The sequence below is a fragment of the Rhinopithecus roxellana genome, chromosome 8 (assembly GCF_007565055.1).
Source record: "Rhinopithecus roxellana isolate Shanxi Qingling chromosome 8, ASM756505v1, whole genome shotgun sequence".
Taxonomy (NCBI): Eukaryota; Metazoa; Chordata; class Mammalia; order Primates; family Cercopithecidae; genus Rhinopithecus; species Rhinopithecus roxellana.
The window spans coordinates 49,840,691-49,860,098 of NC_044556.1; the positions used below are offsets into that span (position 1 = coordinate 49,840,691).

General features: G+C 43.7%; 1 protein-coding gene across 1 annotated transcript; it reads right to left on the reverse strand.

The window, feature by feature from the left end:
* Window positions 1-643: 643 nt before the first annotated feature.
* On the reverse strand, window positions 644-19,349 carry POLR3C (RNA polymerase III subunit C). Its single transcript, XM_010374454.2, has 15 exons — window positions 19,156-19,349; window positions 17,616-17,782; window positions 16,835-17,090; window positions 16,540-16,725; window positions 14,651-14,739; window positions 9,483-9,587; window positions 9,265-9,357; window positions 6,286-6,366; window positions 6,002-6,053; window positions 5,240-5,300; window positions 4,642-4,792; window positions 2,859-2,960; window positions 2,710-2,759; window positions 1,807-1,956; window positions 644-1,062 (listed from the first exon to the last, which is right to left on the reverse strand). Exons 2-15 carry the CDS (start codon window positions 17,760-17,762, stop codon window positions 981-983), a joined length of 1,605 nt encoding a protein of 534 aa, XP_010372756.1. The 5' UTR covers window positions 17,763-17,782; window positions 19,156-19,349; the 3' UTR covers window positions 644-980.
* Between the last annotated feature and the right edge of the window lie 59 nt (window positions 19,350-19,408).

Below are 19,408 nucleotides of genomic sequence, written 5' to 3' on the forward strand. Positions count from 1 at the left end.
TAGTGTGTGTGTTAGAAATTAGTTCATCAGGCCGGGCGCGGTGGCTCAAACCTGTAATCCCAGCACTTTGGGAGGCCGAGACGGGCGGATCACGAGGTCAGGAGATCGAGACCATCCTGGCTAACACGGTGAAACCCCGTCTCTACTAAAAATACAAAAAAAAACTAGCCGGGCGAGGTGGCGGGCGCCTGTAATCCCAGCTACTCGGGAGGCTGAGGCAGGAGAATGGCGTAAACCCGGGAGGCGGAGCTTGCAGTGAGCTGAGATCTGGCCACTGCACTCCAGTCCGGGCGACAAAGCGAGACTCCGCCTCAAAAAAAAAAAAAAAAAAAAAAAAAAAAAAAAAAAAAAAAAAAAAGAAATTAGTTCATCAGCCTGGGCAACACAGGGAGGCCCCGTCTCTACAAAAAAAAAAAAAAAAAAAAAAAGAAAACATTAGCCAGGTATGTGTGGTGCATGCCTGTAGTCCCAGCTGCTCCAGAGGCTGACATGCAAGGATGCTTGAGCTCAGGAGGTCCAGGTTGCAGGGAGCTGTGATTGCACTATTATACCCCAGCCTGGGTGACAGAGTGAGATCCTGTCTCAACAACAAATTTTCTGTCTTATCTATCTATCTCAACAAAATAAAGAACAGGCATAGACATTTGAAAATAAAATTAACTTATTAGGAAGAAGTTTCCTACTGCCAGGGATGTAGGTAACCATAGGTGTGGGTAACTTCTTTATGGATACAGATGCATCTGATAGATGATTAATCCTGTTAAGGTTCTTCCCAGTGCCAAGATTTGATGAGGGGAGATTATAGCAATGGATCTAAATATGCCAAATTCTTTCAGGTGTATCCTGGGCTGCAGGGGATAGAGAGGGGGGTTTAGTTGAAGAATCTGCAACTTATCCCACTGCAAATAATGCATCCAGGCACTTCTTTTATTTTGCTTTCCATCCCCCACAGATCTTTTGAGGAAGATGCTTCTTCTGGATCACTGTCTCTTCATGGTGCACTCAATGTAAGACTCTAGCAGGAAGATGGTTTCGTCCACCTGGATCTCACTGGCATCCAACCTGAGTGAAAAAGTAAAAGCATTTGCCTAGACTGAATATTTATTAGCATATTTAAGATTAGAGGCTAGGGTGGGTGTGGCCATGGATAACTGCTTGGTTACCCCTGAGAGTGGATGGAAAGAAAGCAGGAGAACCAGTAGATCATTTTGCCATTTACCAAGCATCTTTTATGTGCCAGACACCATGGAAACAGCTAAGAATGCAAAATACAGAGCCTCTGTCCTGGGGGAGGGTAGTCTTAATTGTTGTGGGATACAAAATCACAACACAAAAGTTGGTTGTTTTTGTATAACACTAGCAATGAACAATCCAAAAATGAAATAAGCAACCACTAACCTAGCATCCAAAAAAATACTTAGAAAGGCCAGATTTGAGACACATTACTGAAGTAAAATTAAGCCAGTGCAGTGGCACTTGCCTGTAGTCCCAACTACTTGGGAAGGCTGAGCAGGAAGACTGTTTGAACCTAGGAGTTCAAGGCCAGTCTGGGTAACACAGCCAAAATCCCCTCTTAAAAAAAATTTACCAGTACTTGATGAACAAGAGAGTGTATATGGTGATGGAGAAGCTGAGAACATCTTCAGAACTGCTAGTTTACAAAAATAGGTGGATTACATTCTGTTCAGTTAGCTGGAGAAGACAGTGAGTTTAGGTTTGCTCGTGCTAAGTTGGAGAGTTATAGATGTCAGAATGGATTTTCTGGATAGTATTTTGAAATGTAGGTCTGAAGTTTGTGATGCTCACTTGTTGACATTACGTTTCAGGGTCTCTAGCTGCTGACGTTCAGGAGCTGTGATCATCTCCTCTATTTCTTGTAACTGTGCTTCCTCTGCACCTGTAGCCTGCATAGATGCAATGATGGCTTCTACCCTCTGAGATTTTTCTAGTAGACGCCTGTCAAACAAACACAACTCTGAAACGTGTTCCCTAACCTGGGAGATTCTCTTACCACGTATGTCTGAGGCACAGCCCACCACCCTTTTACCATTTTCCTGGTCAAAGTAGATAATGTTACCTTCTAAGGACATTTTCTACAAACTTATTGGGAAATATAACTTTACTCCTGAAATTCTTACTGCCTCTCATTTGCATTTAAAGTTTGGTGCGTTTGTACGTTTCTCATAAATTTAATCTGAAAAATTATTTCACTGGGAGCATGTTAGAAAAGTGTAGACTAATGCATGATTTATACTAATCCAAGCCAATGATTCAATGCAAGTAGACTGGTTGCTATCTCTGTTGGTTCCTATTTCTCAAAAAAAAATTTTTTTTTGAGATGGAATGTCACTCTGTTGCCCAGGCTGGAGTGCAGTGGCATGATCTTGGCTCACTGCAAGCGCCACTCACTGGTTTAAGTGATTCTCCTGCCTTAGCCTCCCAAGTAGCTGGGACTATAGGTGCCCGCCACCACGCCCAGCTAACTTTTGTATTTTTAGTGAAGACAAGGTTTCACCATGTTGGCCAGGTTGGTCTCGAACTCCTGACCTCAAGTGATCCACCTGCCTCAGCCTCTTAAAGTGCTGGGATTACAGGTGTGAGCCACCCTGCCAGGCCCAGCATCTATTAGTTCCTATTTCTAGAGGAAATTTCCCCCTTAGGCCCTTGACTTTGAAAAATGTAAATAACTCAGCTGAAAATGTTACTTACTTATTCTCTTTGGTTTCAAATTGCCTCCTTTCTATCAGGTTGGCTATGCTCTGAGAAAAGAGAAGACAGACCAAGGAATGTACATAGTTCTATTTCAGCAGCTCAGGGCGAAGTGGGCATATGAGGGGGACTTGTCCGTGTGGAGATACCTTATAGCACCTGTGCAACAACATTCGGGCAGCCGACAGGATGTTCACAGTATATAAATAGAAGGTCCTGGATGGGGCATGGTCTGGTGTTTTGGGAATTTCCTATTTGTCCAATAGAAAGAAAAATAACAGAAATTATACTGTTTTAGAACTGGCAAAGTACACACTCATTCCACCTGGAGTTACTCAGCCCTCTTTTTTACTTACACTTTCCTGTTTCCTAGTCATTCAGTACCTATGTTTATTTATTTATTTGTTTAGAGACTGGGTTTTGCTCTGTTACCTAGGATGGAGTGCGGTGGCGTGATATCGGCTTACTGCAACTTCTACCTTCGGCTCAAGCAATCCTCCCACCTCAGCCTCCTGAGTAGCCAGAACTACAGGCATGCACCACCATGCTCGGCTAATTTTTTAATTTTTTGGGGGTGGGGGAGACATGGTCTCACTATATTGCCCAGGCTGGTCTTGAATTCCTGGGCTCAAATGAGCATCCTGCCTTGGCTTCCCAAAGTGCTGAGATTACAGTTGTGCTCAACCCAGTCTCTGTGGTTTATGTCATACTTAGTCAATTGGAGAGCTGGGCTTCCCTGTTTTTTTATGACTGTCACAGCATCCTGAGCTGGGGAAGAAAGGGAAGGCAACTAACATTTACTGAGCAACTCTATGTGCCAGGTAAATTCTATTTGATCTTCACAGAAAACCATATTATTATTATTTTTGAGACGGAGTCTTGCTCTTTTGCCCAGGCTGGAGTGCAGTAGTGCAATCTTGGCTCACTGTAACCTCTGCCTCCTGGGTTCGAGCAATTCTCCTTCCTGTCTCCTGAGTAGCTGGGATTACAGACACATGCCACTACACCCAGCTAATTTTTGTATTTTTAGTAGAGACAGGGTTTCACCAGGTTGGCCAGGCTGGTCTCGAACTCCTGACCTCAAGTGAGTTCTCAAGTGGCCTCTGCCGAGGCCTCCCAAAGTGCTGGGATTACAGGAATAAGCCACCGCGCCTGGCAACCATATTATTTTTATTATCACCATCCATCACTGTTTTATAGATGGGAAAAATGTAACTTGCTTAATGTAACTGGGTAAAGCAGAGCTCTAATCTGACTCCAAAATCCATTCTATTTACTCATAGGGTCTACTACATAGCCCTGCAGACTCAGTTAGATGTGTTGATAAATTTAAACTATTACAGAATTAAGGCTTAAGGAAGGACAGAAATAGAAGAGAAAAAAAAAGGCAGGATTGGTTTGGGGTGACGTCCTGCCTGTGCCCCCCTTTTTTTTTTTTTGAGACAGAGTCTCACTCTGTCGCTCAGGCTGGAGTGCAGTAGCTCGATCTCGGCTCACTGCAACCTACCCCTCTCGGGTTCAAGAGATTCTCCTTCCTGCCTTAGCCTCCCGCGTAGCTGGGATTATAGGCGCATGCCACCAGGCCCAGCTAATGGTTTTGCATTTTAGTAGAGACAGAGTTACACCATATTGGCCAGGCTGGTCTCGAACTCCTGACCTCAAGTGATCTGCCCACCTTGGCCGCCCACCTTGGCCTCCCAAAGTGCTGGGATTACAGGCGTGAGTCACTGTGCCCGGCTGCCTCTTTCTTACTAGGGCAGTTAAGGCCCCACATTATTCTCCAAGTGCTTGCTCCGTCTCTGTGAATCATGTTTTTCTGTCTCAGAGCTGGATACAGAGTTTGCTTGGGGGTTCAGTATGTTTCCCTAAGAAGTTTCTCTCACCCTAGGCCAGCATTGCTGGTTGGCAATTATTACACCCTTAGTTGGTTACCTGGAGTGACATGAAATTTTCTGAGAGCATCTTATATAGCATATCCTTTGCCTCCTTTGCAGGAATCATTGCAAAGTCTTCCACTTGCTTCTGCTCTAGGTGTTTCTTCTGCAAAACTAGACGGAATATTCTAGCACAGCGAGACCCAAATCTGGAAAGGAATGAAGAAAGCAAATGGCACGCTAATATAGAAGATTAGCTTTAGTTCCCAGTCATAGATGGAGTGGTTGTTCTATTCCATGTGTGGAGCCAGGACCAGAAAGGAACAGTTATCAGAAAATTATTCTACAGCTCCATAGGCTGGTGATGGTAAGGCATCACCAGCTGATGTTAATCATAAGGCAGTCACCAACTGCTGACTCATTTGAGTGCCACAGTTCCTACATTTGTAAGCAAAGGCTTTAGGGAGGCTGGTTAATTGGAATTAAGCAGTAGGTTATTTTAGGGTAAAGAGCAGTGTTAATGCGATCCATAGGAGTCCAGTGAAAAAATGGGGCAGAGTGTGCCAAGGTGTGGTTATATTGGTTGCTTACATAATGATCAAATTACTTCATTGGGGATAGGAAGTATGTGATCCCAAACCCAGTGTCCCCCTTACCTCTCCTGTACGACAGACTCCAGAGTGGCTGTGGCTAGGGATGCTAATGCCTTATGGAGGTCTTTATGTAGAGAATTAAGGTCACTCAGTAATGTTTTGGCCTAGTTATTGTGATCTGAGTTTTACTCCTAAGTTTCTAATTTATAATTAAATTTTAAAGCTATTTTGCTTTTCATGTTATAATTTATGATTTCAGTTATGGTACATAAATATTCCAAAACTTTAATACAAGTGTTTAAGTAAGGGTTTTGCTTAACTACAATTTGGCTGATTAGAAGTCCTTTTTACTTCTTTTTTTTGAGACAGGGTCTCACTCTGTCACCCAGGTTGGAGTACAGTGGCATCATCTCAGCTTACTGCAACCCCTCTCTCCTGGGCTCAAGCGATCCTCCCACCTCAGCCTCCTGAGGAGCTGGACTACAAGCATGCATCATTATATCTGGCTAGTTTTTGTATTTTTTGTAGAGATGGGGTTTTGCCATGTTGCTTAGCTGATCTTGAACTCCTGGGTTCATGCAATTCGCCTGCCTCAGCCTCCCAAAGTCCTAGGATTACAGGTGTGAGCCACTATGCCTGGCTTCTTTTTACTTCTTTATCATCAATGCAGTTCACTGGACATTAATAGAAAAATTTATTTAACAATTACTTCAATTTTCTAACTTATTTAGTGTAATAAACATTACCAAATCTTTCTTTCCTAAGGCACCATTCTGATTTATAGGTCAGGCTGCCTGACTCTAAGGAAATAACTGGTAAGGATACTGATGACATACATTCCTCCACCACTGTCGCCAGACTTTCCAACAAACTCTAGCTATTAAGAAAAAGAGAGAGTGTTAACTGAATGGAAAGTCCAGTGATTCTGTTTCCAATGGAACAAATCTGACCAAAAGTCTGCAGCAGGTAGCCCTCCCATCAAATGATGTGGAGAAATTGTCTGGGCTGGCTAGGTAGAGAATAACTCTACAGGAGAATGATACTAGATATCAGTGCAGAAGTAAATTATCAACAGTACAGACTAAAGAAAAAAGCAAAAACAGACTTACCGGATCATCTGCCAGCAGAGTGAGATACTGATCAAGAACTTGCTTAGAGATGTTATAGCCTACAGGTAGGGATCTGAAGATCTATGGAGCAAAAGACACTTAAAATGAGTGTGGGAACTTAGAACTCCTGACTTTACTGAAATAAAGATGTTTTAGGCTGGGCGCAGTGGCTAACGCCTATAATCCCAGCACTTTGGGAGGCTGAGGCAGGTGGATCACTTTGGGTCAAGAGTTGGAGAGCCTGACCAACATGGTGAAATCCTGTCTCTAGTAAAAATACAGAATTAGCTGGACGTGGTGGCGCATGCCTGTAATCCCAGCTATTTGGGAGGCTGAGGCAGGAGAATCGCTTGAACCTGGAAGGCAGAGGTTGCAGAGAGCCGAAATTGTGCCATTGCACTCCAGCCTGGGCTACAAGGGCGAAACTCCGTCTCAAAAAAAAAAAAAAAGTTTCAATTTTAGTTTTATCACAAAACTGTCCAAAAATATTCATAGCAGGATTGTTTGTAAGAGTAAAAAACCAGGAACACCCAAATGACCAGTACTGAGGAGTACACTAAAATATAGCATGGCCATTAAGTGGAATATGATACAGTCATTATGAAGAGTGAGACAAATCTATAGAAACTGACATGAAAAGTTTTACATACACTGTCATATAAAAAAACAAGTTATAGAACAATATGAATAGGTCGGGTGCGGTGGATCATGCCTTTGTAACCCCAGCACTTTGAGAGGCCGAGGTGGGCGGATCACTTGAAGTCAGGAGTTCGAGACCAGCCTGGCCAACATAGTGAAACCCTGTCTCTACTAAAAATACAAAATTTAGCCTGGTGTGGTGGTGTGTGCCTGTGATCCCAGCTACTCAGGAGGATGAGCAGGAGACTGCCTTGAACCCAGGAGACGAAGGTTGCAGTGAGCTGAGATCATGCTTCTGCACTCCGGCCTGGGTGAAAGAGTGAGACTCTGTCACAAAAAAATGAAAGAAAAAAAAAAAAGCCAAGCCAGTATGAATAGTTCCATTTTGGGGTTAAACAATACATACACCCACACATATGTTAGAGTATGCAAGGTCTGAATAAAGATACATATCAAACTTTTTTTTTTTTTTTTTGAGACAGAGTCTCACTCTGTCTCCCAAGCTGGAATGCAGTGGTGCGATCTCAGCTCTCTGCAACCTCCCATTCCTGGGTTCAAGTGATTCTCCAGCCTCAGCCTCCCAAGTAGCTGGGACTACAGGCGCCCACCACCATGCCCGGCTAATTTCTGTATTTTTAGTAGAGATGAGCTTTCACCATGTTGGACTACGCTGGTCTTGAACTCCCCAAGTGATCTGCCCACCTCAGCCTCCCAAAGTGCTGGAATTATACGTGTGAGGCGCTGCATCCGGCCTTTTTTTTTGAAATAGGGTTTTGCTCTGTTGTTTAAGCTGTAGTGCAGTGGCATGATCACAGTTCACTGCAACCTCAAACTCCTGGGCTCAAGCAATCCTCCTGCCTCAGCCTCTCGAATAGCTGTGACTATAGGCATGTGGCACCACACCCAACTAATTTTTTAAAAAAATTTTTTGTAGAGACAGGGGTCTGGTCTTGCCATGTTGCCCAGGTTGGTCTTGAACTCCTGGCCTCAAGGGATCCTTCTGCCTCAACCTCCCAAAGTTCTAGGATTACAAGTGTGAGTTATTGTACCTGGCTGTAGGACTTTAAAATAAACAATATAAAAATATAGGAATATTTAAGTAAATATAGTCATGCACCACATAACATTTTAGTCAACAATGGACCGTGTGCAGCTGTGGTCCCATAAGATTATACTGGAGCTGAAAAATTCCTGCTGTTTTGTGATTTCGTAGCTGTTGTAACATCATAGCACAATGCCGCTGTGAAACACATTACTCACGTTTGTGGTGAGGCTGGAGTGCAGTGGCATGATCTTGGCTCACTGCAACCTCTGCCTCCTGGATTCAAGCGATACTCCTGCCTCAGCCTCCTGAGTAGCTGGGACCACAGGTGCACGCCACCATGCCTGGCTAATTGTTTTTTTCTTTCATATTTTAGTAGATGGGTTTTACCATGTTGCCCAGGCTGGTCTCGAACTCCTGAGCTCCAGCAATCCACCAGCCTCGGCCTCCCAAAGTGCTAGGATTACAGGCGTGAGCCACTCTGCCCAGCCTGTTACTGTTTTTAATAAATACAGTGTAGCCTAAGTATGTAGACCTTCACATTCACATTTGCCATTCATTCACTGACTCCGCAGGGCAACTTTTAGTCCTGAAAGCTCCATTCATGTTAAGTGCACTAAAGAGGTGTAGTTTTTAATTTTTCATACCATATTTTTACTGTACCTTTTCTGTGGTTTAGATGTTTAGATACACAGATGCCACTGCATTACAACAGCCTACAGTATTCAGTACAGTAACATGCTGTACAGGTTTACAGCCTAGAAGCCATAGGCTATCCCGTATGGTCTAGATGTGCTGTAGGCTACACCGTCTAGGTTCGTGTAAGTACACTCTACGATGTTCACACAATGATGAAATCGCCTGACGACACATTTCTCAGAATGTATCCCTGTTGTTAAGTGGTGCATGACTGTATTACTATGAAAGTAATATAAATAACACATATTGGATATATTAGATATCGGTATTTTAAATACAAGGGGTCAGATAATGTCCTGAATGCCAAGGCTCTCAGAATCCAAATCGTGAATTCTTAAAATAATTAGGAATAGGCTGTACTTGACGAACAGATACTTTTGACTAAGTGAATAGTGTAGATTTTTAAAAGCTGGATCCTAAGAGACCAAACATTTCAGTGCTCACCACTTGAAGATAATCCCTGCTCCACATCAAACAAAACGCTCTTCTCTATCAAGGCTCAGACCTCAACCCAAACCCAGGATCTGTGTATAATAAACCAAGAATTGTTTATTACCCAAGAATCTGTCAGAAAGTTAGCCCAAGGTCACGAAACTCACCTCATTGGAAGACAATGGCTGGGTGAAGGGAGCACTAGAGGAAGTGGTAATCTCACTCATTCGGAGCATGGTTCGCACAATCTCACTGCTCGTCTGTTTGAAAAGTAAACTTGAATTCAGAAATCACAGTGCTGCCCCCGGCTCTCTGTGCCAATGGCCATATCTGACAAATAAGTAAATGTCCCTGATGACCAATGACGGACCCACTTAGGTATTACCTGGTCCATCCGGTTAGCGACTGCACTCACAATGGCTTGGTCACGGAAGTGTTGGTGGAATCTGTCAAGGTTGGCCTGCCAATAAACCCCATCATCTGGAATGGGCTGAGGAAGAGAAAAGATTTAGAGAGAAACATTTAGATATAATGTAAAGTTTTCTGGTGAGGAGCTTGGATTTAATGGTTCACCATTTCTTTCTTTTTTTTTTTTTTTTTTGTTGTTGTTGTTGTTGAGACGGAGTCTTGCTCTGTCGCCCAGGCTGGAGTGCAGTGGCCAGATCTCAGCTCACTGCAAGCTCCGCCTCCCGGGTTTACGCCATTCTCCTGCCTCAGCCTCCCGAGTAGCTGGGACTACAGGCGCCCGCCACCTCGCCCGGCTAGGTTTTTGTATTTTTAGTAGAAACGGGGTTTCACCGTGTTAGCCAGGATGGTCTCGATCTCCTGACCTCGTGATCCGCCCGTCTTGGCCTCCCAAAGTGCTGGGATTACAGGCTTGAGCCACCGCGCCCGGCCACCATTTCTTTTCCTACACAGTAACAACTAAATTGGTTGGAGAAAAATCATTCAGTCATGTAGATTGGTGTCTAGACAAATCCCAACTTCAAACAGGTTCTCTAAGCTCATCTCCAATCTTTCTCTCCCTATTTTATTATTTTACTTTTTTTTGGAGATGCAGTTTTGCTCGTCACCCAGACTGGAGTGCAGTGGCGTGATCTCGGCTCACTGGAACCTCTGCCTCTTGGGTTCAAGCGATTCTCCTGCCTCAGCCTACCAAGTAGCTGGGATTACAGGCAACCACCACTGAGCTAGGCTAATTTTTGTATTTTTAGTAGAGTTGGGGTTTTACAATGTTGGCTAGGCTGGTCTCGAACTCCTGACCTCAGGTGATCTGCCTGCCTTGGACTCTCAAAGTGCTGGGATTACAGGTGTGAGCCACCATGACCGGCCTTTCTCTCCCTATTTTAACTCTTCTCCATTACCCTCAAGTCTCCAACTTAACTTCCTTCTCACTCCTGGCAGATGACTTTGCCTCTGATTTCACAGAGAAAATAGAAGCCACTAAGCCAGAAATTACTCAGCTCTGTGCACATCCTCACCACATTTCTTTCTTTTTTGTTCTTAACTCATATTTTCACTCACTTTTATCACAGCTGAAAAATGTTCCTTTTACCTAAGGTTAATGCCCATATTGGTATTCCAGATCTTACTCTCTCATTCATTCTTGGGGATCCAGCTCTATTTTACCCTGTCCTCTAACATCTTCAGCCTTTCCTTCTCTACCGCCTTCTTATCAGCCTTTACCCTGTCCAAGTCTCTTTTACTCTAGAATTCTCCTTCAACCCTATGCCTTCTCTTCTTTTCCTTACTGTCACAGCCAGGCTTCCCAAACAGTTGGCCATCCCAGCTGTTATCTCTATCTAGATTTACTTAACCCGTTTCCACCATTGTACTGAAATGTCAATTGTCACTTGCATTCCAGTGAAATCCCACAATTGTCCTTGAGGACTCTATGTTGTTAAGTTCAAATAATACTTTCCACTTCTGATCTTATTTAACCTTTTGGAAGCATATGACATGGTTGGACATTTTTTCCTTCTTAAAACTTTATGTGGCTCCTTGGATTTTATGACACCATTTTTTTTTTCTTTTTAAAGACAGGGTCTTTGTCACCCAGGCTGGAGTGCAGTGGTGTGATCGTAGCTCACTGCAGCCTTGACCTCCTTGGGCTCAGGTGATCCTCTCACCTCAGCCTCCCAAGTAGCTGGGACCACAGGTGTGTGCCACCATGCTTGGGTAATTGTTGTATTTTTTGTAGAGACAGGGTCTCACCATGTTGCTCAGGATGGTCTCAAACTCCTAGGCTCAAGTGATCCGCCAGCCTTGCCCTTCCAAAGTGTTAGGATTACAGGTGTGAGCCACTGGGCCTGGCTGACACCATTTTTTCTTGGTGCTACTTTGAACCTTTCTGGCCACCTTTCCTCAGTCTCCACAGGTTCCTCTTTCAGATCCCACCTGTAATACTAGTGTTTTGTCAGGGTTCTGTCCATACCTTTCCTTTCTTTTTATTCTACACGCTCTACTTGGGTAATTTTATCTGCTCTCCAGGCTTCAACTATTGGTGCATTTCCAAATACGTCACTCTATCCTAGAACCCTCTCTCTTTTTTTGAGACGGAGTTTTGCTCTTTTGCCCAGGCTGGAGTGAAGTGGCACAATCTCAGCTCACTGCAACCTCCACCCTCCAGGTTCGAGCGATTCTCCTGCCTCAGCTTCCTGAGTAGTTGGGATTACAGGCCTGTGCCACCACGCCTGGCTAATTTTTGTATTTTTAGTAGAAATGGGGTTTTGCCATGTTGGCTAGGCTGGTCTCGAATTCCTGACCTCAGGTCATCCACTCGCCTCAGCCTCCCAAAGTGCTAGGATTACAGGCATGAGCCACCGCACCCGGCCTATCCTAGAACCCTCTATTACGCTTCAGATGCATAGACTCAGCTGCCTATTTGACACTGTCACCTTTTCTCCAAACTGTTCTGTTTTGTAAGTTTTCAGGTAACTGCACTATAACCATCCCAATTTTTTTTTTTTTTTTTGAGACAGGGTCTTGCTCTGTTGCCCAAGCTGTAGTGCAGTGGCACAATTGTGGCTCACTGCAGCCTTGACTTCCTGGGCTCAAGTGATCCTCCCACCTCAGCTCCTGAGTAGCTGGGACTACAAGCATGTGCCACCAGGTCTGGTGGATTTTTTTTTTTTCTGGTAGAGATAGGGTCTATGTTGTCCAGGCTGGTCTCAAACTCCTGGGCTCAAGTGATTCTTCTGCGTCAGCCTCCCAAAATGCTGGGATTACAGGTGAGAGCCACTGTGCCTAGACAACCCAATTTCTTTTTCTCTCTCTCTCTCTATTTTTGGAGATGGAGTCTCGCTCTGTCACCCAGGATGGAGTTCAGTGGCGCGATCTCAGTTCACTGCAACCTCTGCCTCCCAGGTTCAGGCCATTATCCTGCCGCAGCCTCCCAAGTAGCTGTGATTACAGGCACCCACCACCATCATGGCCGGCTAATTTTTGTATCTTTAGTAGAGACGGGGTTTCACCATGTTGACCAGGCTGGTCTCGAACTCTGACCTCAGGTGATCCACCTGCCTCGGCCTCCCAAAGTGCTGGGATTACAGACGTGAGTCACCGTGCTTGGCCGGCCAACCCAATTTCTTAAGCTACAAACTTGGGTATCACCCCTAGTCCCCTGCTGTCCATATCTACCATCCCATTACCAAGTTCTATCTATTCTTTATAGTTATCAGATATCTACTTTTCTCTCTCCTATCATTACCTTATTTCAGACTCTAAATCTTGGCCCATCTGGATTACTACAATAGCCTCCGAACTGGTTTTTCTTTTTTCTTTTTTTTCCCTTTAAAACATAGCAGACACTATAAAAGGAGTAACTGGGTTTTCTCCTTCTAATTTTGTTTTGCATCATTCTTCCCATTTCTTAGAGTAGTGCCTTTTTTTTTTTTTTTTTTAAACTGTTTTGGGTCACAGTTCCTTTAAAGAATGTAATGAAAGGTATGGAGAGCTTCACTGAAAAATGCACATAAGTACAAGCAGACTCTCTGCAATCCATGCATGGAGTAGTACAGGTTCGGAACTGCTATGCTATAATAATCTTTCTAACATATCAATCCAGTTACTTCATTTCCCTGCTTAAAGTCCATCAGTGGCTCTCCCTTGTCTTCAGGATAAAGTCCACACCTCTTAGACGAACATGTACACAAATAATAAATAATTCCAGTTATAAATATAAATGCTGTGAAGTATATGAAATGAGAAATGTGGTAGGGACCAGTGTAGGACAGGATAATGGTGCTTGAAGTCTATGAAAAGAGCATTTAAGACAGAAATGATACAAACAGAAACCACTACATGAAGATCTGGGGACAAACATTTGAAGCCAGAGGCATGATAAGGGCCAAAGTCTAAAGACTAGAAAGAGTTTGACATGTTTAAGAGATAGAAAGTCAGTAGGGGGAACACAGTGAGCAAGACGGAGATGGGGCAGAGGTGAGGTTGAAGAGCCCTGTCTCCAACAGATCATACGAAGACCTAGATCATGTAAGGCTTCCTAGCCTGTATCTTGGATTTCTTCTAAGAGTAAAGGAAAGCTATTAAAGGAGTTTAATCAGGGGATGTATTGTTTTGTTTTGAACTTAGAAAGTCATTTTGGCTACTAAGTAGGTAAGAATGCAGCTAGGGAGACCATTAACGAAAGGGTTAGGAAAGAGTTGATGAGAGATGGCAGATAAAAGATGAGAAATGGTTGGATTTGAGGTAATTTTGGAAACTGGGCTGATATGTTTTACTGTGAGATTAGAGGGTTCCAAGGATTTTGGCCTAAGCAGAAATGGTGGTGTCCTAGGTGGCTGGCCTAGGTGGTAGCGTCTTTTACTAAGAGGAGGAATCAATTACTCTGTTTTGGCCACACTAAGTTTGAGATGCTTACTGACATCTTTATAGGCATGCTAAGAAGGCACTGAATATGGGTTCAGGCCTATGTATAGTTTTTAGACCCATTTTTCACCACTGGTCCCTATAGGTTTTTAGGTTCTTGCTATATTGAGCAACCTAAACGTTTTCTAGGCCCCTTTTTACATAAGCTGTTACTTCTGTTCAATGAAAGAATTAAGGCTCAGAAGGGAGACAGTAATGGTTCATTCTTTGTTAGTCTATTTCTAATATTTAATGAGGTTCATAATCCTACTGCTTCTTAGCTCAGGAAGCTTTAAGCTCTCTTGGGGCTTGTTATCTGAGTGCTCTTTCTGGCCTGCTTCAGGGTGAGGACTTCTTTTTTTTTTTTGAGACGGAGTCTCGCTGTGTCGCCCAGGCTGGAGTGCAGTGGCCGGATCTCAGCTCACTGCAAGCCGTCCGCCTCCTGGGTTTGCGCCATTCTCCCTGCCTCAGCCTCCCGAGTAGCTGGGACTACAGGCGCCTGCCACCTCGCCCAGCTAGTTTTTTGCATTTTTTAGTAGAGACGGGGTTTCACTGTGTTAGCCAGGATGGTCTCGATCTCCTGACCTCGTGATCCGCCCGTCTCGGCCTCCCAAAGTGCTGGGATTACAGGCTTGAGCCACCGTGCCCGGCCCAGGGTGAGGACTTCTAATCCAGAAGCCCCATTACCTCCTTCTTATCTGTAGTATGTTTTGGTCTCTTGGCCTTGGGTTCCCCAGCAGCATCTTCATCAGATGATCTGCGCCTTTTACCTTTTCCTGCCAAACAAACAATTGAACACTTAGACTGTATCTCATATGATGACAGCAAATGACCAAACATGAGAGCAGGTGTCTTTCATTCCAAAGACATCTGTAGCTGCCTCTAGATCAGAGTTGCTTAGGGGGCTGAAGAGCTATAAGAAACTCAAGTAAAGGATGAAATAATCTGAAACTCAACATGTTCAAAAAGAAGCTTATAGTCTTTCTCCTCCAATACTCTCTTTCACTGGCCAATGTTATCACCATCCTCCCACATGTGCAAGTCAGACACACAAATGTCATTCTTAATACTTGTCTCCTTCACCCTCTGTTTCATTTTCCACCAGTCTGTCAACATTTACCTTTGCCCCATTCTCCCATCCTTTCTGTAGACAAAAAATCTTTTAAAAGTATAAATTAGATCATGTCATTTCCTTAAAAATCCTTTAGTGGTTTTCCTTTGCTCTTAGCATAAAGAACAAATGCTCTATAAGGTCTTACTTGATTTAGTCCCTGCCTGTCTCCCATCCAAGTACTAAGCAGGTCGATCCTGATTAGCTTCTGATATCAGACCCCTGCCTATCTATGTCTCTAACCTTATCTCATGCCTCTTTTGCTTTGCTTACAATGCTTTAGCTATACTGACATTCTCTCATTTCCTCAAATGCTTTTTTTTTTTTTTTGAGACGGAGTCTTGCTCTGTTACCCAGGCTGGAGTGTGACAGAGCTGGAGTGCAATGGCATGATCTCAGATCTTGGCTCACTGCAAGCTCTGCCTCCTGGGTTCATGCCATTCTCCTGCTGCAGCCTCCAGAGTAGCTGGGACTATAGCACCCGCCACCATGCCCGGCTAATTTTTGTATTTTATTTTTTAGAGACAGGGTTTCACTGTGTTAGCCAGGATGGTCTTGATCTCCTGACCTCGTGACCCACCTACCCCGGCCTCCCCAAGTGCTGGGATTACAGGCATGAGCCACCGTGCCTGGTCTACAAAATGCTGTTTATTTTTTTTTTTTTACTACATACTATTGCCTTTGCCAAAAATGCTTTTCCTCTGTTACCTCACTGTTAGCTTCCACTTTAAATCTTAGCTCAAATGTCACCTTCTCAAAGAAACATGAGGCCTAAACTCCCAGATGAATCCTGTCCCTCATTATGTATTTTCTTCTTTTTTTCTGAGATGGTCTCACTCTGTCGCCCAGGCTGGAGTGCAGTGGCGCAGTCTTGGCTCACTGCAACCTCTGTCTCCTGGGTTCAAGCAATTCTCCTGCCCCAGCCTCCCGAGTAGCTGGGATTACAGGCGTACACCACCATAACTGGCTAATTTTTACAATTTTAGTAGACATGGGGTTTCACCATGTTGCCCAGGCTGGTCTGGAACTCCTGGCCTTATGCAATTCGCCTGCCTCAGTCTCCCAAAGTCTCCATTATATATTTTCATAACACCTCATACTTTACCTTCATGGTACTTATCACGGTTTAATTATATATTGATGTGATTTTCTGATTAATGTATGTGTCATAATACTATGACAGTTCCTTCATAGGAATATTTCCTTCATAGTACTTATCACCGTTTAATGATATATCGATGTGATTTTCTGATTAATGTATGTCTCCTAAAGCCCCATGACAGAGACCATGATTTTTTCATTGTTATACACCACGATGTTTGACACATAGCAAATGTTCAGACTGATTGGCAAATCAGTCTGATTTACCAATGGTAAATGTTCAACTGATTCATACATTTGACAATCAATCAAGAAGAATCTACAATTAAGGCAAGTCACAGTTCCAGGGGTTAAAATTCCTTACCTATCAAGCTCAGCTTAGGAACCAGGTACATGTCCTTTTCATTAATGACAAGTGTGGGGGCAGGTGGTGGTGGCCCAGGGTCTGAATTCTCAGTGGTAGGTACTGAGGGGCAGCGTTGTACAAAGTGTGTGTCTGCCAGTCGTACAAATGTGTTTGATACTTCAGCATAGTCCATGGTCTTGCCATCTGTATAAGAGAGGAAAAAGGCAGATGAGATGGCCTAAGATAGCTCAGGGTCCATTCCTGTAGCCAGCTGATCTATGCTTTTGTTGACAACTATGGATACAGTACTGACCCTCCATGGTCTCTGTGAGCCGGTCTGCCACCTTCTTCACAACAGCTGACATTGTCAGTTTGCCATTCAACAGAAGCTCCTCAACAATCAGTTCTCCAGTGTCACTGTACAGAGTTTTGGTAGTATAGATGTACCGGGGATATCTAAGCATTCGTAATACCCGGCTGCACTGGGCTTCATACTCCACCACACCACGTTTGTGCACTTGATAACTCACCAGGTTATGTTGGATGAGGACACACAGGGCTTTTTTCACCTAGATGGGACGACATAAAGAGAAGAGAGGAAAGACCTGAAGATATAGCTCATTACTGCTGGAAATTTTTTGTCCAACAACTTACTAAGCATCAGAAAATGGCTAGATAATTTCTGCACTTATTTCCTCTCTCCATTGGAGTAGCTAATAAGAATCAGACATCAATACAATAAATCAGGAAGATTCTTTGCTATATTTACTCTGATCCTTATCTTTCAAAACACAATTTACTTTCATCATTCTCCTTCCTTAAAGGCAGTACTGAGATTAATAGACCTATTGTGAATAAATGAGGTATGGCATGGGAAGAGCAAAGATTTGCCTAAAAGCTGTGATGAACTAGGAACACTTTGAGAAACAAAATGTTGATGCCTAAGTCCCATCCTTTTCTTCCCCAAATAACATTGTTCTGCTCCCAGGGCAAGTTTTCTTCATTTTTCCTTTTCTGGGGTGAGAAGAACAATATTCAAAGGTGGGTGCGATAAATTAGTTAAATTAGAGAAAATTAATGTCATTTAGACATACCTGATCCAGTGATGTTCCTGTGTCATGGGCAATTACTCTTAGTGGCTGGCTGCCGGTTCTTATCAGATGGACTCCAATTTTTTCTACAATCTCTCCAAAATGCTCTTGCAGCAACAAAGAACACAGCTTAATTTCTGCTTGAGTCATGGTACTGGGGAGTCTGAGAGCTAGGGAAAAACACCAAAACGGTACAATGGAAAGTCTTTCATGCTGGAAGCAGAGCTGCTGAGTGTAAATTCATGTATTCTTTCTGGAGGGCAATTTGACAATATGTATCAAAAAGCCTTAAAAATCTTGCATATGTTTGAAACAACAATTTCTTTTTGGATATTGTGTCCAAGGAAAGAATAAAAAGCTAATAATAATGAAGTCATTAGTTCTCTTTATAATACAGACTTACTGGAAACAATCTAACGTCTAACAATAAATGATAGCATACCCATACAATGGCATACTACGCCAACAAAGTTATTTAGTACCATGTGTATTCGTGTGGAAGAAAATTATTCACAATAGGCCGGCGCTGTGGCTCATGCCTGCAATCCCAGCACTTTGGGAGGCCAAGGTGGGCGTTTCACGAGGTCAGGAGTTTGAGAACAGCCTGGCCAACATAGTGAACCCCTTCTATACTAAAAATACAAAAAACACTTAGCTGGGCGTGGTGGTGGGCGCCTGTAATCCCAACTACTTGGGAGGCTGAGGCAGGAGAATCGCTTGAAGCCAGGAGACGGAGGTTGCAGTGAGCCGAGATCGCGCCACTGCACTCCAACTCGGGCGACAGTGCGAGACTCCGTCTCCAAAAAAAAAAAAAAAAAAAAAACCCCCCCCCAAAAAAGGAAGAAAATTATTCATAATATATTAAGTGACAGAAGCTGAAAAAATATAAAAATTCAATTATTGTAAAAAAAGGAAAAATGTATGCATAGAAAAAGACTATGCATCAAATATACCTTTATGGGATTATGCATGATTCTGATTTTCTTTAAAGATTGGGAGTAGATGATTTTGCAGTCTGTCACAGACCTTAGTTTCTACACTTCATTGCTTGGAAAAATTAAGGTCACTGTTCACAGCCCGGTGGAAGTGAGCAGGCAGTGTTATTCTTAGTCCATAAAGGAAATGATAATTTCGAAAAAGAAATGTAGGCGGTAAAGGACTGCTTCTCAACAGGGTGTGTCAAATAGGAGATGAGGTTACGTTGTCTGCAGAACAGTATTCAATTCTCAAACTTCTACTCCTTGACAAAGTTGACACAATCAGAAACGGACGTAGTTTATTATACGATTACTTTCTTATTACAAATTGCTACCAAACATTACTTATTTCTTCCAATTCCTAAGAAACCTCAGTATCACCAGAGACCTATTTCGTCCATCCGCGTATCTTTGCAGAAGCATTCCCAGATCCCTTGCCATCCTCGGAAAGGACTTCCAAGACGCTTGGCTCCTAGCTCTACACTCCCTTTACACAGGTTCCCACTCCGGATTTGGTCTCTTGGTCCAGTCAGTGCTGCCACGTTCAGACAGCATTTTCCACTAACCTCAGGATCAGCGCAGTTCAGAGGCACCAACCCCAACGCTGCTGAGCTTCCCGCGACGCCTTCCTGCGGCTCCCTCTGGCCTTCTGAGCGGAAGTGGAGCCCACCGCCCTTTCAAGGAAGAGGACGGCCACCTAAGAGGACGCGGAAAGGCAAAAAGCGCGTGCCGCTCTACCCCAGAGTTTCGGCGGCTTCCGGGGACGCTCTTTCTTTCTTCTCGCTGGAAGGCTGGAGGACCAGCGAGGGGCTGTTTGTG